Below are 26808 nucleotides of genomic sequence, written 5' to 3'. Positions count from 1 at the left end.
GCATTTCATTTCCATCGCTTCTGTTAGCTAGAGTAACACTTTACATTACAGGGTCCATGTTACACGTGATACCTCAATCACAACAGCATTAACAGTAACTGTGCTCCGTTTAACCATTTCAGATCGTGTGAATAGACTGTGACGCGAACGTTGTAATGTAAAGTGTGAGCTAAAGCCTTTGGAGGACCATAAATGATCTCCATATAACAATCTGGACATTTGTCAAACGTGGTGAGGAATGATAACAGAAGAAAAACGTGTTCTCATCTATAAATGAATATGATTTTACGGCATGCATACAAATACTTCCCCACCTCGGGAAGCAAAGCTAGGACTTTGACAGAAGACGTGGAACCGCTTGGGTATCACCGCAGAGCCGTTTTCAATTACAACAAACAAGTACAGGAAAAAAGGTATATATTTTTAGCACCACATAGCACCTAGTTCACCGATATTATGTTTCCTCAGTGTGATGGTGTGCTCTTCTGATACAGGGAAGCACCGATTCGTGAACGTCAGATCAAAGATTCCCCTCATACAGGCGGGTCGCGATCTCACAGACCCACGGAAGCCACTTCAACATGACAGGTAGCAAATTAATGCTCACATTACGGCTGTTTCTTACTTTTACTGTCATTTTGTTGTTTAAATTACAAAAAGACGTTGTTCACATCTGGAATAAGACTTTGTTGCTGTTGCAGTTGCTTTTTTGTCGTATTTTAATCATTTCCTTTACTTTCTCTTCTTCAGATTCACTGGAAATTTCCTCAGGCTCTTTTATTGGGGGTATATTTTATTTTTTTTAAAGCGTTTTTTCCAATAACCAGCAGCTCTGTCCTTATCGCTCAATGGGTTCACATGCATGTTTTGAAGCCAGAACCAAAAAAAAAACACTTCACCGGAAAAAAAAATATACAGAAAGTACTTACAAACATAGAAAAAAATATTTATATATATTTATATATATAATCACCATTCCAGGGAATGGAAGACAAGTATGCACAAAAAACAAAGCTTAGAAGTGGAAAGAGGAACAACATAAAACCCAAGCAAACAAACCAACGGAAAATATTTCTCGTATGTGCATAGAGCTACAAGTCCAAGAACAGGAGGGAAATAAAAGTATGGATCTAATCTGTCTATACAGCCTGTGGGAGGGGCGAAGAGTCGGATGAGTGTAAAGTGGGCGGGGCTGGGAGAGTCATGAGTGATGACCTCATCCAGTTTCAAAACTTGCATGTGATGCAGAGGGTACACTGAGGTTAAAAAGGTTGCTCTGTTATAAGAACCCATTGTTTGGACATCCATTCTTTCTTCAAATTTCTTTTATCCTTACTTTAGTATCTGTTGGGTTTGTTTGGAAACACAAAACTTTACAAACAAGTCATCCTATTTCTTTCTTGTGTTTTGTTTTCGGAGAAAATGAATATGTTTTGTTCGCGCGTGCTCGCTGAGCAGTCTTAGCCGATGAAGCAGGCCGGTCCGACCTCAAAGCCGAACTTCTGCGTCGCTCCGCCGAAATCGTTGAACATAATGTCAACAAATGGTACCTGCTCCACTTTCGGTGTGTTGATCTCAAGAATAGTCTTTTCATAACCCTTTTTCAACTGCAGGAGGAAAGAAAGGAAGCGTTATGAACATCGCTTATGGGAGTTTTCGGTTTAAACTTGCTAAAAACAACTTCACAATTCAGAACCGCATAATATTACGATTTTTATGGTTGAAATAGTAAGTTAGTATGCAGTTCTGAATTCAGCAAGTATTTCCGGCTCTTACCGCACATCCGTCGACGGCGGCTCTGATGTACGGGTTGTTATCGTAAGACATCTCCTCATCGTTGGAACCCAGGAAGCGGATGGCTTTATCGTAAGAGTCCAGGTCCTGGTTGTGCCAAGCCACCGACTGGTAACAGTTGTATGTCAGGTTCTGCCGAGCCGTGGCACTGAGTAAACGCAGGAACGTCATCTGGACCACTCCGATCGGATTGCCCTCCACATCCACGTATGAGAGCTGCGCAGACAATCAGACAGCGGTACGGTAAAGATAACGGCCGGACAAACACCCCCTGGAGGTTCTGCCGAAAACTACACATCGCACCCCTCCGATCCTACGCTACTTTGATCACTATTGTTTTAGATTTGGGTTCAAAACTCTAGAGTGGCAAAAAAAAAGAGGAATTTTTCAGGTGAAGTGTTAGAAAATAATAATAAAAATAAAATAATCAAGTGTTACTGAAATAAGATATATTACCTCAAAACAAGACTGAACTTATATTCTTCTTCTTAAGTAAGTTTATTTTGTTTAAATTTTTAAAATATTTTTGTTTACTGAAAAACAAAACTTAAAAAAAATTAAGGCAATTTTGTTTTTGCAGTGAAATTAGTTGTCAATTATTTGTCAGAAACCATTGTCAATCTTTTTGAATAAATACTTAGCTATAACAATTATGTATTTACAGTACCGTTCAAAAGTTTGCATTTTGCATTTATTTGATCAAAAATACAGTAAAAACAGCAATATTGTTAAATATTATTACAATTTCAAATAACTGTTTTCTATTTGATTATATATTATGAAATTAGTTGTCAATTATTTGTCAGAAACCATTGTCAATCTTTTTGAATAAATACTTAGCTATAACAATTATGTATTTACAGTACCGTTCAAAAGTTTGCAATTTGCATTTATTTGATCAAAAATACAGTAAAACAGCAATATTGTTAAATATTATTACAATTTCAAATAACTGTTTTCTATTTGATTATATATTCAAATGTAATTTATTTCTGTGATCAAAGATGAATTTTTAGCATCATTATTGCAGTCTTCAGTGTCACATGATCCTTCAGAAATTATTCTAATATGATTCGCTGCTCAAGAAACATTATTTTCAATGTTGAAAACAGTTGTGCTGCTTCGTATTTAGTGAAAACGGTGATCATTTTTAATATCAAGTTCAAAAGAGCAACATTTATATGTAATACATTTTTTGTAACATTATAAATGTCTTTACTGTCACTTCTGATCAAATAAATGCATCTTTGCTAAAACAAAAAAAAAAGAAAGAAAAATCACCTCATACAAGTTTATATGTGGTTAAAACTGATCTGTGTCTATCGTGTCTAAACACTCTTGTTTCATCAGTCAGGCAAGAGCAGGAAACTCTTTTCCCAATACAGATAAGCTCTGCATGTATTAAACACCAAAATTCATTTACACATTCAAACACGGAAGATAAACTCATTTTGTTACAGACTCCACTGAAAAATATCACTAATATATTCAAATGAGTTGTACTGGTTTATATGCAAATTCTCCCCTTGTGGTGTGATGCAACATTTGCATTACGGAAATATGCAAATGTTTTGTTTTCATTCTTGAATATACCAACCCATGTTTAGAAGAAAACTCCATCTCCTCTGATCCACAAACACACACATATGTGACTGACTGAGAGAGCGAGCGCATGCTCCATGCACACACACACATCATTATATACTTACGATTTAGGAGGTCCTCTCACACACTCATATGCATTGACTTTGCATGCATGCAACCCACCATGAACACCTGCCCATTACCACATTACCTCATGATCACAGCTGAATGTCAAGAGAGACTGAACCCAAAGCTCAGTGACTGAGATCTGCCATGGACACAAAGGCTCTGTTCCAAACACTAGTGACTGTCTACTGTCTATCTTCTAAGGCAGCTTATGTTAAATTTATAACAGTTAAATAAAACTATGTATGTATGTGTATGAAAACTTACTTCAGCAAGTTGCCAACAATTTTCATTTATTTACCTTGATGTACTAAAATAAATCAAACTAAAACATAAATAAATCTATAAAAACGAATTTTAAAGTTTTAGTAATTTGTGTTTTCATAAAATGTTTTATATATAAAGTAAAAACAGAATATATATAAAAAATTTAATTAATTCAAAATATTAACAAAAACTATAATAGTGTATCAATTAAATACTGAACACTGCCTCATAGTGACTGATTTGAAATGATCTTCATTAGCCAGAATTTAAATAAAATTAAAAATAATCATGAAGCATGACTCAAGGACTTTTTGTACTGTCTGTTTCCATCATAAATAAGGTTGCTCTTAAAAAAGAAATTGATTAATATTTTATGGTTAAGTATTATTATGTTAAATACAACATAGATTTTCACAATATATTGAGTTAATAATTTTCAATTAATTCAGTTCCTAAGTTTTCATGTAAGTTTACCTTAAAATTACTTTTATTGTTTTGTTGTCTCTCATACATGATTTTTGCTTTATATTGAAACTTAGTCCAATTAAAATGTTAATGTTGACTAAATGTTGGGTTTTTACTTCTTTTTTATATAAAAAGTACATTTACTAACTTGAACTTGATTGTTACAGTTGATTCCAATACAGTTTGATGTTAGCATGTTCTTGACTTGATAATCTACATGCATTGTTAAAAAGTCTATTTTTAAGAATGAACTATTTTCTATTAAACCTTTTCAATACTGCAAAAAAAAAAATCTATACACAGCTTTTCACTAAGCTCATCACAATGCGATTGTCTTCGATGCAAAGGATGCATGCAATTCTATAACAAGGTATCTTAAATGGAAGCTGTTTGATACACCTTTTGCATCTCACTAGCATTTGGAGCAGAGCGACAATCATGTGTTAGCTGACTCAGTCACTTCAAGGTGATTTCCTCAAGCTTACAGGAACAGAAGACGGGTTGGATTCCATCAATCAGACCTTTCACATTAACAAATCTACAAATTCTAGGGTAAGTCGGGTTTATGTCAATCACATTCTTGAGTCTTTTTGCTAGTGCAACAGACTGACTGATGTCTCCGCCCACAGTCCTCAGATTACCCATAAGTCTGAGCAAACACTTTTTGCTGCCGTTCTGATGATGACCATGCTCGGCCACGAAGGGATCCGAGAAACATGCAGAAGCACGGGCCGCTTAGAGACCGATTGTCCGGAAACACTGAGGATCCGTGGACCCTCGGTACCGGCCCGTTCTCTCATGCATTCCTACTTACCATGGACCCTCTCTTGTAGCGACTATACCATGTGCCTGGACTGTCTTTGGGCCAGCGAGCCATTTTGCTCTGTAAAATAGAAGACTATTTCAGGAGGACAAGAAAGAGGAGTCACTCTTACCAGTTTACCACGTTTGAATTCACTGAACCACGATCCTGGATTCTCCTTCACCCAAGAGGTGAGTCTGGCCTGAGAGAGAAAGAGTCAGCTAGAGTCAATACTGCAGACAGACAGACAGACAGGAAGTAACAGGTAGCCTGTGGGAATTATTTTGATCTGTTTTGCAGTGTAGTTGTCAATCTGTCCAAGGCAGAGGCTTTCACATAAGACATGTTCTTGCAGACAGTGTACATACAAATGGACATCATAAATGAACAGATTAAACCTACAGCCCTACAATTAACAAAATACAATGAAAGTGAGCTTTACACAACTATTATACAATTTATAACAATAATCAAATCTAATTTTAATTAAATATATAATAATATTTAATCATTTATTTTTGTACTAAGTCCCTATATATTCTAAAAAGGTTTACAAAATTGATATAAAATGAATAGTATCATTTTCACATAATTAATTTTTTTGTGCGAACTACAAAAGTGCCACTTGAAAACCTAAAATGTAGTTTTAAAAATGCCTATAATAATAATAAAAAAGTAATGATATAATAGTAATATAATTAAATATTTCAGTTTTTATAATACAGATTTTGCTTTCATCATGAGTCAACAAAAAACCCTAGAACTCAAATTTGATCAACAAAAACCATTTTCGAGTTATTCTTTTGCATCCGGAGCAGTCCGACGGGATGCAAGAGTTGGTTTGAATTTAAAGCTTGCCCTGGTAAATATTTGTGCGAGGTGAGAATAAGCCTGAGGAGGTTTTTTTTGTTTGTTGTTGTCTGCATCTGCTGGTGTGAAGAGTGAACCTGTGGAAGAACTGAATTTAGTGCTGAGAGTCACCTTCACACCCCACTGAGCGATTCTCCATCAGTGACGCTTCTGAGACTCAATAAGGCAAATAACTCGTCACACTTGTGTGCAGAATCTAATACACAAACATCATTAAAGACTAGGATACAAGAACCCTCATTATATTCAGGAATGGTGCTTTTGAACAGTTGAATAGCTGGTATAGACCTTATTCAGGTTAATGTGAAAGAAAGTACAGGTCATTCAATGTCATTGTGATGTGCAGGGTATGTCTTCCCATAGATTTTCAGTGGAAAAACCCTCTAAATCAGATGTGACCTATTGAACAGACTGTACCTCTATTCCTCTCTGCATGTTAAGCTGAACAATTTCTCTCTGGAGGTTTTTCAGGAATCCGTGGACTACTAACTGTGAGATGAATCTAGTGTGTGTTTGTCTTAATTTTGATAAGTGATGCTTTTTAAAGTGGTGTTGTGCTTAGTGATTCTGACATCAAAGCTGCTTTACTCCTGATGTGGACTTGTGGGAAGCCGTCCCAGAGTGTTCTGCTTTGTGGCTGTCAGGAGAACATTTCTTACCCCTTCACTCTTTTTATCAGGGAAGATGCAGCTCTCTCCACCTGCTGTGAAGTTACAGTACACTTTGAAAGAGTCTCTGGAACAGCCCTGGTTCGGATCAATCCAGTATTCACCTGAAAACAGAAACAAGGGCCATCGTAAGCTTTATGTATTGCTGATATTTTCAAACGAGAATCATTTAATACAGGGCTGAAAATCAGATTGTTTTAATTATGTGATTTGGCACTTAATCATTAATTGTAATTAATTGTGCGTCACTATGCATTCAATTAAAGCCTTCAAATTAAGATAATTCTTAGACAAATCTTAATTAGGGTTGCAAAGAGGCAGAAAAAGTATGGCATTACAGAATTTTTGTAAACTTTCGAGAATTTGCTTGAAAACTTTTTGGGAACATTTTTGGAAACTTTTGCAAATTTACCGAAAATTTTCTGCTGCTTTGTATCCTTAATTTTAATTAAATGCATTGTTTTAAATGTATTACATTTTGTTATTACATCTATATTGCTAGGTTTATTTTATTTTATTCTTACTTGCATCATGACTTTGGGTGTTGCGTGAACATTTTGGATAGTTGCTAGAGTGTTGCAAAGTGATTGCCAGGCCATTACTACTGTAAAGTGCAAAACTTGCCACCTAAATGTTTGGATGGTTACTAGGGTGTTGTTAGGCAGTTGCTAACTGTGTTCTGAGCGGCTACAAGAATGTTCTAGGTGGTTTATAGAAGGTTGCTAAGCCGCTATTGGAAAACATGAGTAGTGCTTGGCCATGCACAATGCATGACCTTAATGTCATAGTGGTTGCTAGGATGTGGTTTGGTTACTAATGTGTTCTAGTTATTTGATAGGCTGTAACTAGGGTGTTGTGGGTGGTTCACATGTTCTCTTTGTTATTTTCATTAGCATCATGGGCACCCTCTGTCTCTCTTTGTTATTGTTGTTTTTCCTGATGCTTTGTTTAAAACAATCATTAACACACTTGGAAATGTGTGTGTGTGCGAGAGATACACACCATCTGGGAAATCTGGGTGGCACAGCTGCAGGTCTTTGCAGGTGCGGGCGGGGTTACTCTGTGTGCCCAGCGGGTGTTTCATCTGTTCAATCTCTAGTTTGAGCGAGTTCAGTGAGCCAAATATCTCCTCCATGCCGTCCTCATAGTCTTTGTAGTTGGCATCTGCAGTGTCATCCATCATCTGGCTGGCGTCAATGTTCCTCTTTGCCCGTTTGGGGCTGGACTGCATGGGCAGAGGGTGGATGACATCACCAGGTGGACCCTAGACGAGAAAACAACCGTTAATATTCACATAAAGTGCGTTATTTAGAGCACATGTTAGTCCTGCTCGCTTATGCAAAATTCACCATCAAAATGTTTGGGTGGTTGTTAGGGTGTTGTTAAGCAGTTGCTAAGGTGTTCTGAGTGACTCTAATGTTTTCTGGGTGGTTGCTAAGGTGTTGTAAGGAGGTTGCTAGGCTGTTACTAAAAAATTGGAAAATGTGAGTGCAGCTTGGCCATGCAACATCTGTCACAACATTTGGGTGGTTACTAGGGTGTTGTTAGGCAGTTGCTAAGATGTTCTGAATAGCTGTTTGGTTTTTTTAGGTGGCTGCTAGGGTGTAAATAGGATGTTTTAGGTGGCTGTTAGGTAGTTGCTAGGCTGTTAATAAATAATTGGAAAATGTAAGTGTAGCTTTGCCATGCAAACTATGTCACAACATTTGGGTGGTTACTAGGGTGTTGTTAAGCAGTTGCTAAGGTGTTCTAATTGGCTGTTGGGGTTTTTAGGTAGATGCTACGGTGTAGATAGGATGTTTTGGGTGGTTGTTAGGGTGTTGTTAAGCAGTTGCTAAGGTGTTCTGAGTGGCTGTTGGTTTTTAAGTGGTTGCTAGGGTGTTGATAGGATGTTTTGGGTGGTTGTTAAGGTGTTGTCAGGCAGTTGCTAGGTTGTTACTGTATAATTGGAAAATGTGAGAGTAGCCCACTAGGAATAATAGTGTGCTGATAAGCAGTTGCTAAGGTGTTCTGAATGGCTGTTGGAGTTTTTTTAGGAGGTTGCTAATGTGTTGATAGTATGTTCTGGGTGGTTTTTAGGCAATTGCTAAGATAATTTGAGTGGCTGTCAGGGTTTTAGGGTTTCGTTTTTTTTTAGAGTGTTGCTAGGGAGTCACTAAATTGTTGGAAATTTTGAGTGTTGCTTGGCCTTACAAAATTCAGACAATTACTATGATTTTTCAAGTGGTTGCTAGGGTGTTGTGAGTGGTTGTTAGGGCACTACATTCTCAATGCTTCTAATTGTTTCCTGTTCTATGTCTCACTCTATAAATAAAAGTGGCATAAAAAAGCTCTGTAATAAAAACTACTGTAATAGACCTGAAAAATAACCGTATCTAGGATTATCCATCTAAACAATTAGACCTTTACACTGACATTAACTAAACACTTGCATTTCTCTCTGTGTCCTAAGGCTGAGTTACTCAGTGTGGAAACAGCAACCGACACAGTCTGTAGGTGTGAAATATCAGGGTTTCTCAAGGAAGCAAAATCCACTGGAGCTCTCAGAGGAACCTTACTGTAACAGATTTGCTTTACACCACATAATAGAGCTCAATTACACTTACGTAACATCTACTGCAGAATCATCTGTTTAAATATGCGCTTATCTCACAGAGGAATAACTCGTTTGTGTGTGGAGTTTTGGTTTGTTTTATAGTTCGGTTAAGTGTAGTTACGTACTGGAGGTCCAGGAGATCCTGGCACTCCAGCTTCTCCCTTCGGTCCAGTCTGACCCTATAAAGACAGAACCAGAAGTAGGCTTAGGCAAATCAGAGCTAATTTAAAAAATGATAAATGAATCTGCTAATTAAAATGCTAATTAAATTAACAAGAATAATTAAATAAGAACATGAACTTACAGATGATCCTTTAGCACCTTTAGGACCAGGAGGACCCTGAACAGAAGTGAAACATACATATAAATCATTATTAATTACATTTATATATACATAAATATATATAATAATTACATTTTATATAATTTTATATATTTATATATATATATATATTTTTTTTTAGAAAATCATGTAGAATATAATACTGATTCAAAGAACCCAAAGAACCACATTGCAACTGAAGTACCTTATACAGGCAATAAATGGTTCTTGATAAGAAAAAAGTTCTTTGCTGCACCACTGAAGAACTTATTTATCAAAGTATACATAATAAAGGATTTCAAAAAAACATCAGAAATGGTACCGGGAGACCAGGAGGTCCAATGGGTCCAAGAGGTCCAGCAGGTCCTGAAATACCCTGTAGAAAAAGGCCGATATTGAAGACTGCTTTATGAAAATACAAAAGATTTAGAAAGTTTATACTAGGTTTTTATTGCTGTATGTGTGTGAACATGTTTCCATACAGTGTCTCCTTTGAGTCCTGCAGTTCCCTCTGGACCTGGCAACCCTCTGTCTCCCTTCTCTCCTTGTTCTCCTGGAGGTCCGATGAGTCCAATGAGACCAGGATGACCCTGAAATTCACAGCAAGATTACTAAACACATCTGTACATCATGAACATACTCCTTCATACTCCGCAATGCCAGCCAGAGTTCAATGAATGTACTGGACGTGTAAAGTCATTACTACAGCTGTGTTCCAAACACTAGAGTGTCACCTACCTAGACCAGAGCATTAAGTCATAGTGCAGTTAATTAAGAGTATCAAAGATGGATTTGCTTCTCTCACCTTTTCACCTTTAATACCAGTATCTCCCTTCAGTCCAGGCAGTCCAGGAGGACCCTGAGAGAGAAACATAAGAAGAGTGAGGACTGTAGATTGTCATTTAAGACAGTAATGAACTCATTCTCAGAGGAATGTCATGTCGGTACCATCGGTCCAGGAGGTCCATCGGGTCCGGGAGCACCGGGCAGCCCTTGTTCTCCCTACATCAGGATCAAACAGATCCATTTATTAACACAAAATCACTGCCTTAGACAGAACTGTATATGAGGTCTGGTGTTATATTCTGGGGGTTGAAAGGGTGATTTTTACTATAATTCTTATTTCAACCAAAAGAAAAAAAAAGAAATTTTATTGTAGTATTATGTCTGTATTTTCGTTATAGTAATATGTTTTATTATAGTATTCTATTATATATTATGAATGAAGGTACCAAAAGATTTTTGCACTGTGGCTTTTTTGTTTTTAAAGCAGCATGAATTAACATACAAGGATGTGTGTATATATATATACACTTTATAATTGGTATATGCAGTGTGTGTATATATGTTTACACACAAATATATAAATTATTTTATATATATTATAATTTTTTGGCATGATAAAGACATTTTGGAGCATTAATATATAATTGGTATTTTTATGTTACAAAATAGTTTTTAATCATTAATAAAACACAATTTAAATACACTTTTTTTGCATTGCAGAAATTTGCAGAAAAGTTTTTTTTTTTTTCTTTTAAACCTTTAGAATCTTTCATCTGCAGCTCCAATTTCTTGATTTGCATATATAAAATTGCTTCATTGATCTTAAAATAAAAATCTTTAAAAAAAAAATAAATAAATGCTACAATACTAATTAATTGGCCTTAAAATAAAAATCTTCATGGTTTCATTCATTAATACTATGTTGTAGTACTAATACAAATACTAATGGTACTTTATTTGTAATTTAAAATAGTAAAAAAAAAAGTAATTACATTTATTAAAATAGTGAATTACTAATAGTAATTTAAATATGTAATTTTTGTCGCATTCTAGGAGAAAGTTATTTTTTCTTCAAATAAAAGTAATTTTTTTTACAATAAGTAATCTTTGTCGCATTCTAGACGTAAGAAAGTTATTTTTTAATCTTAAAATTAAAATCTTAAATTTTGGGCTCCAAATTCTATATAATATATATTTAGATTTTTTTTAATTCTGTAGTGAAATATGACCCGGGTAGGTTATATACAGGCTTTGTGAGATTGACAAATACATTTGGCATATAATGTGACATTAGGACATAATGAGCTGTATAAGGCTGTCAGGCTGCTCCATCAGCACTCACCACTGGTCCAGGCACACCTCTCAGACCCTCAGGACCGGGCTTTCCAGGGCTTCCCTGAGGACCAACTGGACCTGTCTTACCAGGTGGACCCAGGAGACCAGACTCGCCCTGATTCAGACACACAACCACTGAAACCACTGCCGTAATGAATTTGTAGCTGTACTGTAAAGTTAATGAACGTGTGTACGACTGTGTGAACATTTGCATGTTACCTTGGCACCCTTCTCTCCCTGTCTCCCTTCAGGTCCAGCAGGTCCATGAGGTCCCTAAAGAGAAAGAATGAAAATTGAGAGCCATACTGTATATGGGTATATTTTCTTTAAAATATATTAATGTTAATGGACAGTCAGCAATATTTTTGATAAATATTTTAAATAAAAAGTATGTTTATAAGCATTACTCACTCTCTTTCCTGGAGGTCCAGTGGGGCCAGTTTCACCAGTAGGTCCAGGGGATCCCTGAAAGAAACAACATTATAAAAGCAGCAAACATTATAAAACACTTTTGCATGCAGCCGAGACCAGAGATGTCTAATGATAGTGTTTAAATCATACTCACCGCCTGACCAGGCTCTCCATCATCACCCTTATCTCCAGGAGCACCATCCAAACCCTGTAGGGCAAGAAAAAGAATGTCACTTCCCGAAACAACCTGAAAATGTCTCTGTAATAACTACAGTTTGCATGAATAGTACTTACATGTGGACCAGGCTCTCCAGGAGGACCAGGATCACCAGGGAAACCACTTGGACCCTGAAAACCAAACCAAATATTTGAACATTTTAATATTTGATCAGAAACATGGTAACTGCAAGGTCTCATAAGCATACAGAGTAAGGTACGACAAGCTATGCTTATTGACCAATTAGCATGCAGAACCTATAATAAGCTCTCAAAAATAAAGGTTTTAGAAAACATTAAAGTATATCTTAATTTCTTATTCATATTTTAGTTTGAACTTTATTTTTGTGCGGATGTAAAAAGAATGTAAATAAATTTGGTTTTAAAAAATGTTAAACGTTTCAAACTTTATTTAAATAAAATAAAAAAATCATACATTTTAATACAGTATACTGTATATTGTTGGATATAATGCAGTGTTTATTTTTGGCCCACAGCCTTCAATCAAGTTTGCTTTTTGGCCTATCATATTAGGCAAGGTTCGTTTAGTGTAAGAATAATAAAGAGGATAGATAAATAAGATACAGTACAATATTAAACGTTTGGGCACCTCTGTTATATGCTATTTTGTCTAAATAAAAAATAAGTAAATAAATGGGCAAAATTTTAATTCTATATTCTTCTAATTAAAAAAATAGCAAAATAAATACATAAAACAATTACGTGAATTTACGCATCGTAACATTATAATGTATGATACAGTATGAAATGTTAACTATGAGGTTTGCCAAATTTACATTTAACAGTGTTATCAAATTATTAGTGTTTGTAAAGATTAACTTTGAGTGCACATTAGATGTCGGTAACGATCACTGAAAGGTTACCTTTGCTGGTTAAATATGGTTCTTCTATGGCATTGTTGCAAAAACCTCCTTTTGGAAGCCTATATTTTTCAAACACCAAATAAAGCATTAATGATAAGAACATACAGGACTTCCTTTAGGACCATCATCTCCTGGTGGTCCTTTTGGTCCGGGGGGCCCAGCAGAACCAGCGGGTCCGGCTTCTCCCTTTTCTCCTCGCTCTCCTCTTGGACCCTAAAACACAAACACGAGATATGAGATATGAGTGTGTTATTTTGAGACTTTCAGCTTTTTTTTATTTTTTAGAGTTTTGCATATGTGCGTTTGGTTTTTTGCCGTACTGGAGGGCCGACGTCTCCCTGTGGGCCTGGTTCTCCTAGTTCACCGGCGTCTCCCTACAGAAAAACAGAGAGAGATGTAAGTAAAGCATGGCAGGGCTCTTTTTTTCTCCTCAACACTGCAGAGATTTTGTCCACCGGACAGAAGAGTACATCAGCATCATTATTCACAGTCTCATCAGCAAATCTGCTTTCCTCTGCAGAACGCCACATTCTAGCATCAAAATCTGCGCAACATCGATATTCAGACCAACAAACGACCTTGATGACGACCAGTTCCATCAGACATCAGTCGAGAATGGAAATCATTATATGTATCCAGACACTTCTGAATTGGAGCGATGACACTTTGAAAAATGAACTAGACTTTGCCGTTTTCTGAGGAAGTGAGTGATGCTCATGAAAAACTAGCTGTCATTATGCTCCAGAGTTGTTGGTGGTTGTTTAGCATTATTGTTTAGCATAAGTCAAAAGAGCCCATCCACAGGTTTCTATAATACTCTGGTCTATGTACATCAATGCGTTTTTTTTAATGCAAATTATATTATGACTGATTCCCAATAATTGGCTGAAAATAAAATTCTATACTATTTATTGTAAATTTTAATAAATTAAATTATTAAATAAATGGTCAAAATTAAACAAATATTCTAAATAAAAAATATCAAATAAAAATTAATTAAATTAAAGCCCACAAGGCTATAGGCGCCGACATTATTTATTTATTATATAATTTAATACTTATTTAATACTAATTAAATAAATAAATGGCCAAAATTACATTTCTATACTATTCTGCCTAAATAAAAAATACAAATAAAGAACTAAGTAAATAAATGGCTAAAATGAAAAGTCTAAATAAAAAATAAATAAATAAACCATTTTATTGTTCTATTTTGTTTGATTTCAATAATTATTTTCATGCAATGACTGATAGCCAGTAAATGGCTGAAATTAAAATTGTATACTATTTTGTCTAAATAAAAAAGTTTAAAATGAATCAATTCTGTACTATTTTGTCTGAACAAAAATATAAAATAAATAAATAAGTAGATGAAATTAGAATTCTCTACTATTTTGTCTGATAAAAATATTTTTAAAAGAAACAATAAAAACCAACATGTAAATAAATAAATAAATGACCATAATTAAAATTCAATAGTATTTCATCTAAATAAAAATAAATAAATGAAAACAATTGTTTTATGCAACAAGTGAATTTACGCATTACAACATTATAATTATAATTATAATACACCTTTATTTGACCCTCTAACTCTAGCACTTTCTTATTCTATTTTAATTCTATGCTAGCTACGTGTACTGCATTAGGCTAACCGAGACTTGTCATTTGCACTTATATATTGTTGCTCTTTTGTTAGTTTTGACTGCTTTTATTGTCCTCATTTGTAAGTCGCTTTGGATAAAAGCGTCTGCTAAATGACTAAATAAATAAATAATGCACTTAGAAATTATAGTGTTATTAAATTGTGCTTTTAAAGTTTTATAAAATTATTAGTGCTTTCAAAGATTAACTTTAAGTGAGATGATGGCAAAGGTAATCAAAATGAGCATGCAAATATCCCAATATCAACTGCTATTGATTCAAAAAGGAATAATAGTGACGCTTCCCTTAGCAAACCACTAATAAAACACTATTAAATCAATCAGTTTGTGACTAAACATTCAATATCGTCCATCCTCACCCTGTGCTTTCTCTCGTGCTTATAAACATGTTTATGAGTTATTTTCTGTGCTCTTAGAGGCTGTTTAAGTGTGTGTGTGTGTGTGTGTGTGTGTGGATACTTCTGCACGTCTGCCATATTGAGGGATTAAGAGTCTCTCAGCCGCTCTGAAGTGCTTCATTCGTTCATGTGTGTGTGTGTGTGTGTGTGTGTGTGTCAGACTGACTTTACAACACGCATTACAATTACGTATTTCATGGCACACTCATTTTATGCGTATTTGGCGCCACCTATTGTTGTGGGTGTATTATTGACATGTCAAAGTCTAGACCCTGAATATAAGACGACCACGTTTTTTCAGATGTATTTCCAAGAAAAAAACATCGTCTTATATTCGGGACAATACGGTAATATCGCTTAACATTTTGCATTAACATTTTTAATTATGTTGCATTATTTTGTTAAAAATGTCTATTTTTATGACAAACGTCAGGAAAAACAACATAATTTATTTTCAGCTATATTATCATTATTATGAAATCATTCAGATAAGAATTAACAAAGCTATCGATGCATCTACACAGTTTATAGTATTTGCTTAAAAAATTACATTAAATTCTTCTTCTTCTTACTATTATTATTAATAATAATAATAAATCATTAATTACAACTAACAAAATTACTGATACATTTGCTCATTTAGTCATTGCTTACCAATTAAATTAAAATACATTTTTATAATTATTATATGCTATATATACAGATTTATTTTTATTAATAATAATAAATCACTCTAATTAGAATGAACACAGCTATTGATACATTTACTTGTTGTATAGTTACTACTTAAAATTATTCTTGTTGTTATTATTATTATTATTAAATCACTCTAATAAGAATTAACAAAGCTATTGATACATCTACACTGTTTATAGTATACATGCTTAAAAATGAAATGAAATTATTATTATTATTATATTATTATTTTTATTATTAATAACAATAAATCACTCTATACAACATTTACTTGTTGTATAGTCACTATTTTAAATTATTGTTATTAATAATATCATCATTATATACTACATATACATTTATTATTAATATTATTAATAAATTAATTAGAATAAACAAAGCTATTGATACATTTACTAGTTGTATAGTCACTACTTAAAAAATATTATAATAAACTATATATACAAATGTAATATTATTACTGCAAAGCACTCTAATTAGAATGACCTTATCTACTGATATCCAAATGGTGTACAGTCATTGCTTACTCATTAAATGAAATTAAATCATTTTAATTAGAATGAACAAAGCTGTCTGTCATCATAACTCTGGTTAGGCTAATGTTGCTGGTCGTGAAGCTCAAACCAAGCATCAGAGACACTGTGTTACACTTTTTGAGGATAATAATCAATCAATGGCTTACTTACAGTCTGCTAATTAAACTGAGAAGTATTTAACTTACAAAAACACTCACAGACACACGAGCAAACACATATAGAGCTTTAACTCTAGACAGAAGCTCCAGGAAACCTCAGTCACAAGACACACGCAGATCCTGAACTGACTGAGCGCACGCACACACACACACACACACACACACACACACACACACTGGGATCATTACTGGCACATTCATCATTAAGGACGTTGGTTTCTAATTAAAATTCGAAATGATAGTGTTTTGTTCATGGTGCTGATGCGGATCACCTTCTCTCCCACGGCTCCTGGGTTGCCGATTCCTCCCGGGGGTCCCTGTGGTCCATCAGCTCCTGGGGGTCCGGAGGGGCCTCTGGGGCCAGGAGGACCGGGTGGACCCTGAGAGAAAAGTCAAGAAAATGCAGAAAGAAAGCTCAGTTTCTATTAAAATACAATTACATTTTATCAAAATGACTGTATGGATGTGGATGTGTACCATCTGACCGACGTCACCAGTCTCTCCCTTCTCTCCCGGGGGTCCAGGCAAACCCTGCACACAAACACAACTAGTTAAAACCCACCGCAACTCAAACTAACCCGTTAAATCCTGTCCTAGCTACATACAGTCCACATTAAATGCTATTTGCAGTCCATTTTACTTCCACAATCTGACATATTTCCAAGGTGAGACTTTTATCCATCTGGAATCAATTTGCTGATGAATTAAAAAAGTATATATTATATTGTGGACTATGGTGCAATAACGGTTTTAGATGGTGATATCATGGTATTTAATGACTATCATATTCACATACAATTCCATGCACAAGTTCAGGGTCAGTAAGAGTTTTTAATGTTTTTGAAAAAGTCTCTTATGCTGACCATGGTTGCATTTATTTGATCAAAGATACAGTAAAAACAGTAAAATTGTGAAATATGATTACATTTTAAAATAACTGTTTGCTATTTGAATATATTTCATTATATTTCCAAATTGTAATTTATTCCTGTGATGCAAAGCTGAATTTTTCAGCATCATTTCTCCAGTCTATAAAAACATTTCCATTACTTGAAATAAAATTAACGTTAACTGAAATCAAATAAAATATAAAAAAGACTTAATCTTATTTTATTTCAACTAGTTGCCAAGGCAATATTTCACATTTTTGTATAGTTTAAATTGAAGTACTAAAATAACTAAAACTGAAATAAAATTAACAAAAACTCTCATCACATAAAAAAAAACTATTTAAAAATGTTAACTGAAAAACAAATATAAAAAGGCCTTAATATAAAAAAGCCTTAAACATATTTTTATCAGCTAGTTGCCAAGGCAACTATATAGACATATAGACTATATAACTATATAGACATATTAAAAAATAAATAAAAATGTAAATAAATAAAAACTTTAACTAAAATAAAAGAGGTAAAAAATAAGAATAAAATCTAAATGAAATTTTTGTTACTAAAGTACTAAAATAAAAAACAAAAACTGAAATAAAAATGTATAAAAAAAAATACATAGGCATTAAAGAACTAATAAAAATGATAAAAACAGCTGAATGATTAAAATATTATTCAAATGAAAATTAGTAAAAATAAAAGTGGTAAATATAAGGATTCCAATAAAAAAACTTACAATTAAAATAAATTTAAATATGAGTTGTAAATAAAAGGATAACATCTAAATCAATTTAATCAATTAATAAATTAAATTAATCAATTAATAAAAAACTATGATATCAAACTATGACATCAAATATACTGAAATAACAGTGTTTTAAACAAGCAGAAAGCAAACTTTGAAGTTCTAACCTGAAGGCCGACAGGTCCTGGTGGTCCTGGGAAGCCTCGTGAACCCTCATCTCCCTTCTGCCCAAACAGACCCTGCTGACCTCTGGGACCTGGCTCTCCATCAGCACCCTGCAGGGAGGAAGTGACATCACTAACACCGCTTATACCGCAGCAAGACACACGGCATGTAAGAAATGGCTGACTTCATTATATACTCACAGGTGGACCCGGCTGACCTGGAGGACCTTGGCTACCGACGGGCCCTGGAGGGCCCTGAAGAACGGCAGAAAGAAGGAGAAAAAATAAATGAGAAGAAAGAAAAAGCAAGCAAGCACAACTCATTGATTTTCTTAACAAAGACAACATCTACATTCATAACGGCGCAGTGGTAATAACAGAACGAATGATCGTCGTGGGAGAACGACACAAACAAATAGGACTCATTGAATAAATGATGTTTTCAGACTCAAGGGAAATGGAAATGTAAACAGTAAATTCAGAGTGACTCACCTGCTCGCCCTTGTCACCTTTGCTTCCCTTCTGTCCCGACTCTCCAAGCTCGCCCTGTCACAATAACACAGCATTTACATGTGCAAATATCTGATATCTCAAATAATATCTAGCAAATATATAAAAATGTCACATGATACAATAATACAAATCCAGTATCTGTTTTTTTGGGACAAAAATCACTTCTGCTCACCAAGGCTGCATTTATTTGATCAAAAACAAACAGTAAAATTGTGAAATATTATTGCAATTTTAAATAGCTGTTTTCTATTTGAATATATTTTAAAATTTAATTTATTTTTGTTATGCAAATCTGAATTTTCAGCATCATTACTCCAGTCTTCAGTGTCACATGATCCTTCAGAAATCATTCTAATATGCTGATTTGCTGCTCAAGAAACATTTCTATTATTATCAATGTTAAAAAGAGCTGTGTTGCTTCATTTTTATGGATATCGTGCTTTTTTAGGATTCTTTGATTAACAAAGTTCAAAAGAACAGAATTGATTTGAAACAGATTTTTTTTGTGACATCAATAATGTCTTTACTGTCATTTCTGATCAATTTAATACAACCTTTTAGAATAAAAGTATACATTTTGAACAGTAATGCATTCATATTCATATGGTATTTACATGAAACTCCAAGGAAAATCAAATAATACAATGATATTACCATTGTATACGTTGAAACAAAAACATGGTATTAACATGGTACATGCCTAAAAAACATGGTATTGCCAGGGTAAGCAATAATACTCTACTATACTTTTTGGTCTGTTTTTTTTTTTGTTTGTAGGAAACTAACAGTTATTTATTCCTCTGACTATATTTCCCAGAAGGCTTTGCACCTGTCACACGTACATCCTTCAAATATCGCTCACACCTTAAAACTGCCAATGCTAACACATGTTGGTGTCACACACACCCTAAATCTGTATGTGTAGGTGTGTGTGAGCGTGTCATGGTGATGTCCCTGACACGTTCACCTAAGTGTTAAATGAGATCCTTTCCAATAAGACTAACTGCATATTTGATTCCCTGCACTGTAATATCATGTACACTTCAGTATCACATATATTTCTTATTTGAATGTGACATTGCTATGTTGCTAATCTAACGGTTTGATACTCTAATAAACACAAACCATACACAAATACAGAAAACACCTGGTATTTAAGGAAATAAATGTATTAACATGCTAACTTATCGCGATTAAATATTAATTTAAAATGAAAAAAATGCCTAGTATTTATAATCTAAGCTTCTTTTGATTCTCAAATAATTGACCATGCACAGAGCAAATATTGAACCATCCATCCATTCCTCTAGAGAAAATATTGATCAGACAGCGGAGTCATTTGATCTATGTGTGTGTGTGTGTGTGTGTGTGATGTGACCTTCACTTAATCATCTATCAAACCCATCAGATTCATCCATGATCATCAATTTCATGCCCACATCTCTCGGTCTTTAATTCATTCATTTCTCTTCTCAAAGCTTCTTCTATCAATTCATTTTCTTCTGTACCTTATCACCGTCCTCTCCCGGGGGTCCGATGGGTCCGGCCGGGCCTGGAAGTCCCACAGGTCCCTGAATACCGTCTCTACCAGCTGGGCCTTGAGGTCCTTTCTCGCCCTAATATGAGAGGATATACTCAGTTATTGAATCATTTGACAGTGAAATGACGCTCAGAAATGAAGACGGAGCGTGTTTGAGGAAGTACTCACAGGTCCACCTTTCTCTCCAGTGGGGCCCGGGGGTCCTTGAGGTCCGGGTCGACCTGGGAGGCCGGTAGGTCCAGCTGGGCCAGCAGGACCACGTTCACCAGGAGAACCCTATGAATTTGTGAATATGAAATTTCATAACTGATATACTTGCAACGACTGCCATTTGCTAATGAAAGCTTGATGATCTGTTTGATTAATTATGCATTTGTTCTTGAAACAAATTCATATGGAGGCGTTGACAGCCGGCATGCATATATGATTTTTAATGCAGAAATAAATGCTGTGTTTTCAAGTTCCTGATTATATAATAATTACGCATATTGCGACATTATATAAGATATCAGTAAATCTGAATATTCAAAATCCTGGTGTCGAGACTGCATGAAAAGAGAGAGAAAAGATGAACAGATAAACCTTTTGATCGTTTTTAATCATAAACATGCACTAGTCTGACTTAGATTTTTCCCTTTATTTATTACTATTTGCCACATTCATTATTATATATTAAAATATTGAATATTGAATATATTAACTAATTTAGTATTTAATATTTAATATAAATATTCATATTTGAGCGTCTTCTTTCAATCACACTCATTAATAACACTGTTTAAGATGCTCACATGTACACTACCATTCAAAAGTTTAAGGTTAGTAAGATTTTGTAATGGTAATGGAAGACATTGCTTTATTTACTTTATTTATTTTACAAGGCATTATTTCTTTGATCACAAATTCAGTAAAACAGTAATATTACGAAATGAAATAAGTGCTTTCTGTTGCAATATATTCCTTTAACAATTCTTTGATGAATAGAACGTTTAAAAAAATGCAGTGTTTATTTGAAATAGTAATCTTTTGTAACACTATGAATGTCCTTGCTGTCACTTTTGATGTATTTAATGCATCCTTGCTGTTATTTTCTTACTGACCTTGGTGATGCTTTTTCTGCACTATCCACTCTAAAACATGAATTAAATAGTATACAAAACTAATTTCCAGCACATATATAAAAAAGTAAGTCCTAATGTTTGCCTGGTACTGTAGATATACTGTAAATCATCCATGTCATACGGACTAAATCACTGTACTCACTGAAAACCCAGTGTGTGGAGCAAAAGGAGAAAGGAGAAAGAGAAAACAAGGTAAACAAGCGAATAACAAAGCAGTTGGAGAAGAGATGGACAAAATGAGAGAGCGTGTCTACTTACAGCGGGTCCAGGTGGCCCTGGAGGTCCTTCATTCCCTTTCAAACCTGCTGACCCCTGCAAACACACACAAAAAACTGCTGAACGCACACAAACACATCCATGTGCTGCTTCACGACACATTTGATGGCTAGAGGTGACACGGGGATGTACTATTTATACTGAACAACAAACTAAAAGCTCAAAACATGAAAGAGAGATGCTCGCCTGTGCAGAATTTAAGGGCGAGTTACACAGAGTGTAATACTTGGGGTTAGGGGTTTGTTCGTGATACTCACCACAGGGCCTGGTAAACCTCTCTCGCCTGGGAACCCTCTGAGTCCTGGAGGTCCGTCTTTACCCGTAGGTCCTGCAGGACCTGGATCTCCCTATAAAGACCAGATGTGAATTGATGAATAGATGAATGTATTTGGATCTGTGTATATGTAACTTTATTGTGTGTAAATGTTGAAGTGTGTATGGCCTGAATTTGTTCGCACCTTTGCTCCCTCTTTTCCTGCAGGTCCAGGTAGACCCTGTTCACCAGGTGGTCCTGGGGGTCCAGGGTGGCCTCGCTCTCCCATTGGTCCTGTTTCACCTGTTGGTCCCTGAACAGAAAGAGAGATGGATTATGGGTAAGGTAGTGGGGTAGATGAATCTTTAGGTTGACAATGAATCAACTCAACTGGCGATTCTTAGTGAATCAATTCAAAACAGATTTGAAATTTCAGAACGGCTTAATTCACCAGTTTTCGTATTGCTATTTTAACAAAATATGATTCATTCAAATTATAACATTTTAAATCTAAATGAAAAATTAGCTATGACTTATGATATATATTAAAACCTGAAAATTCAAAAATGAAAAGAGAGAAAATGTGAAATAAACCTTTAAAGATAACCCTATAAGCATTTATCATTTACAACTATACGCTAGTTAGACACAACTACTTATTTGACTTTATTTATTACAAATTTTCCACATTTTATTTTAATAGTAATTAATAAATATAAAAATTAACATTAATATTAAATATAGTACTTGACATTGAAATACTAAATTTGATATAAAAATGTATATTTATATTGAAGTGGGGTAGATGAATCTTTGGGTTGTCACTGAATCAATTCAATTCCAATTTAATTTGCAGAATGGTTTAATTCACCTCAGCAAAGCAATTTGCAAAGTTTGCAGATGATTAATTTATGTATATTGCTACTTTAACAAAATAAGACTAATTCATATGCAAACATTTTAAATCTACAGCAAAACAAATAATTCATTATTACGAAGTCATATTTAAAGGTCGATTTTTAATCGATGCATCTGGAACACAATGAACGGTTGTGTTCAAAAGTGTGTTTGTACAGTATAATCAAGGAAAGCAATAAAAAAGTCTGGAAAACATATATTAATAAAGATGCTACAGGTGTTTCAGGAAGATCAGTGGTTATGCAAATTATGCAACATGAAGAGCGAAAGAAAGAAAATCAGATTATATGCATCCATTTGCATGGCAGAGCATGTGTACTTGAACATCCATATGTGTGTGTGTGTGTGGCACTGTTGAAACCTGTGCCCACCTCAACATTTGCATAAAAAGCAGAATATCATGATTGTTTATGAATAATTCATTACCCAGTCAGGGCCAACATCTAACCGCATAAACAAAAAGCATGTCAGGAGACAAAGCACAGACAGGCCAACAAACGGCCCATATGTGACCTAATGGAGCCATTATGATTCCCCGGTGACAACCTTAGGACACCTTTAAGATAATCTAATGAGCGAGTGATGGCTGGTGTCAGCCTCATGAATATGTAGCACGTGTCACTGGCCTCTGCCTGTGGTAGCCACGCTGGAAAAACAGATGGGTGTGTGGGGTGTGCTGTTTTCTAAGCTAAGTGCTTTAGAATGTTTTATTCTTCTGCGGATGGTAGATGCAGCCTAGAGTGGAGCGCATCTAATGCCTTCAGAGCATTAAAGATACAATAGAGTGTAGAAGCAGCTTAAAATGCTTGAAAACAGCCAAAATTAGCATAGCACTGGAAAGCAGATTTTTACATTTCCCGAGGGGCTCTTGCTCGTTCAAAACTCCCTGTCACTTCACCAGGTTGTATTGCTTTGTGGTTGCTAGGGAGCTCTGGGCGGTTGCTAGGTGGTTTCTTGCTGGTCCAGGTCAAAAGGTCACAGGTCTTTGAACTATTTTGATCCTGGATTAATGAAATGTCTGGACAATGTTGTTTTAGTATTATTTATATACTATTGCATTCATGTTTTGAATTTGCTTTTATTTTATTATTTTCAGATTTCAAGTTTGAATTTTTTTTTGTTCAAGTTTTAGTGATTTGGTTACGTGTTTGTGCTTTTGTTATGTCATTTGTTTTTTTGTTTTAAGCCATAAGTCATTTTTAATTTCAATTTTAGTAATTTTATTAATACAGCTTAAACATTTATTTCAGTTATTTCATGTCAAGGCAACATTTCTAATTGTATTTTTAGTTTTTCATCTAACATTTATATATATAATTTTATTTCAATTTTATTTTAATTCCAGATAATTTTTAATAGTTTTAGTTAACAATGACAACACTGTTTAGTGATTTTAGTAATTCAGCTTAATATATGTATTTCAGTTATTTAATTTAATTTACTTTTTTTTTATCTAATATTTATATTTAATTTTATTTCAACTTCATTTTAATTGCAATTTTTTTTTTAATAGTTTTAGTTCATCCCATATTTCATCGTCATATTTCATCCCAAAATCAAATAAAAAAATAATTATTATTTTGCATAAAGAAAATTTGATTTTTGAAGACTTATTGTGCATTGCTTTATTATTTTGATGACAGTTATGTTTTCTGCCATTCCTTTGTCACTATTACAAAAAAATTTCAAAATTTTTTTGAAAAAAATTATATTTAAAAAATACTAACACAGTAATTAAAATCATCTTTTCAATTTTAATACTAAGAATAAAAATGAAAAATGGAAAAATGGAGATTCAAATTAGAAAAAAAAATCTTTAATTGTCCTAAAACCGATTTTTCTAAATATACTGTATGTATATATATATATATATATATATATTTTAGGTTTTAAGAATTGAACTTAAATTTAATGTTAAAGTGACAACCTACTGAAGCACTAAAAAGATTTGTACCCTTATAATACACTGATAAATCCCCCAAAAATAAATAAATAAATAACACAGTTAGTAATGAGCAGGGGTGTAAAAAGTATTCCAAGAATTAAGTGAAAGTACAGATACTCAGTGAAAAATTTACTCAATTAAAAGTGCAAGTATCTGACCAAAAACATACTTAAGTAAAAGTAAAAAGTACAAGTTTAAATTGTACTTGAGTATTACAAAATTAGAAGTAACAAGACAAAAAAAAAAAAAGAGAGAGAGAGAGAGAGAGAGAGAGAGAGAGAGAGAGAGAGAGAGGAAATCAGGACAGATGATTGGATGAAAGAAGGATTTCTATAGTTATTTCTAGTGTTAACATCACTTACTGGTGGGCCCTTAGGGCCGGGGAATCCAGTAGGTCCTGCTGATCCTAACGGACCCTGTAAGACAGGACAGAAAAGAGCGTTAAATCTCTCTCTCTGAAGCAATAATCAATACTTTGGAAGGATTTGATTATTATTTATACCGTACCCGTTCACCGGGTGGTCCTGGGGGGCCGTCGCTTCCTGAGTTGCCCTGTGAAGGAGGGGAGGACAAACAAAGGAGAAAAGGGAAATTAAACAGAACGTTTTAATATTTCAGAATGTTTGTATAAACATCCATGCAAATGCGATTAATTATTAATATCGTAAAACTTATGCTTATTGCCCGAGGTAATGAGTGCCATTAAAGATTTGTTTGACTGATAGAGGATATGCAGATTGGTAAAATCCCTGTTGCATTTGGATTCGCTCCAGCTGAGCCGTGGAGACAAACCTTGCGTTTTGAAATGTAATAGGAGCACCATTTGCTCCTGTCAACACGTTTAGCTTTCACAGCACAACAAATTATGAAAGAGCTTTAAAATCTCCTGAAGCCTGAGATGTTTTCTTTCAGTCAGTCAGGGTGTGGGGTGCTTTTCCTAATTGAATTTTTATGTGCCAAACACTTGTTTTATGTACGCTTGAATGCATGCATGATATGATTTTCTTTGTGTTTTTACATTTGCATGTCATATTATTTATTTACTAAGACAGAAGACCCTGAAAAGGGGCTTTTCCTCAATATGTCATCATCTCATTTCATTATATAATCTTACAAATGCAGAATAGTGATGAAAAAGGACAGTCTCACCTTTGGTCCTGCTTTACCAGTTGGTCCCCTCGGCCCTCTTTCACCACGGGGTCCCTACAGAAACGATCACAAGAAGGATGAGAAAGCAGTGTGTGAAATCAGTCCTAAACTGATCAGCAAAAGGGCACGTCTTGTTTGTTTTTGTCCTAACTTTGTTGCCTTACCGTGGGTCCTCTCTGTCCTCGGGGTCCCGGCTTTCCTGCTGTCCCCTGTTTGTGAGAGAGCATAACGTGAATTAATGGAAAAATAAAAAACAAATATATCTCAGTTCCCTATTATTACTTTTATTATTATTATTATTTTATTTTTAAAAGATATTATAAGGAATACATTCTAATAAAATAAGAAGCATAAGCATAAATTTTTTTAAAGATATTTGTTATATTTAATAAATTCTAATAATATAAATATTTTAATTAACAATAATAATTAAATTGTGCTTAGCGTGAATAATTATCAATATAACATTATTTATTCCTAAAGGATATCTATGTTATATTTAAAAAATTCCAGTAAAATAAATATATAAATATTTTTAAATTAACAATAATATATAATAATTAAACTGTCCATCGAGTGAATAATTATTAATTTCATATTATTTATTTTTTAAAGGTATTTGTTACATTTAAAATATTAAAATATTATAAATACAATAATAATATATAACAATTAAACTACACTGTATACACAATTATTAAAACTGAATACTATTTTTG

General features: G+C 34.2%; 1 protein-coding gene across 1 annotated transcript in view; it reads right to left on the bottom strand.

Annotated features, from left to right (window-relative positions):
• Positions 1-820: 820 nt before the first annotated feature.
• The window catches only part of LOC107720871 (collagen alpha-1(V) chain-like), a 109429-nt gene continuing 83441 nt past the window's right edge, over positions 821-26808 (bottom strand). The window contains 32 exon segments of the mRNA XM_016528699.1: positions 821-1607; positions 1777-2010; positions 5172-5240; positions 6568-6680; positions 7579-7840; positions 9298-9351; positions 9477-9512; positions 9817-9870; positions 9977-10084; positions 10300-10353; positions 10443-10496; positions 11623-11730; positions 11835-11888; positions 12027-12080; positions 12181-12234; positions 12321-12374; positions 13232-13339; positions 13447-13500; positions 16851-16958; positions 17056-17109; positions 18378-18485; positions 18576-18629; positions 18867-18920; positions 20396-20503; positions 20596-20703; positions 21807-21860; positions 22082-22171; positions 22283-22390; positions 25246-25356; positions 25448-25492; positions 26090-26143; positions 26254-26298. Of these exon segments, the coding sequence (XP_016384185.1) occupies positions 1461-1607; positions 1777-2010; positions 5172-5240; positions 6568-6680; positions 7579-7840; positions 9298-9351; positions 9477-9512; positions 9817-9870; positions 9977-10084; positions 10300-10353; positions 10443-10496; positions 11623-11730; positions 11835-11888; positions 12027-12080; positions 12181-12234; positions 12321-12374; positions 13232-13339; positions 13447-13500; positions 16851-16958; positions 17056-17109; positions 18378-18485; positions 18576-18629; positions 18867-18920; positions 20396-20503; positions 20596-20703; positions 21807-21860; positions 22082-22171; positions 22283-22390; positions 25246-25356; positions 25448-25492; positions 26090-26143; positions 26254-26298 (2772 nt within the window). The 3' untranslated portion in view covers positions 821-1460.

This window comes from Sinocyclocheilus rhinocerous, unplaced genomic scaffold, assembly GCF_001515625.1.
Source record: "Sinocyclocheilus rhinocerous isolate Xijiao unplaced genomic scaffold, SAMN03320098_v1.1 scaffold751, whole genome shotgun sequence".
Taxonomy (NCBI): domain Eukaryota; kingdom Metazoa; phylum Chordata; class Actinopteri; order Cypriniformes; family Cyprinidae; genus Sinocyclocheilus; species Sinocyclocheilus rhinocerous.
This window is presented reverse-complemented; position numbering and strand designations above follow the sequence as displayed.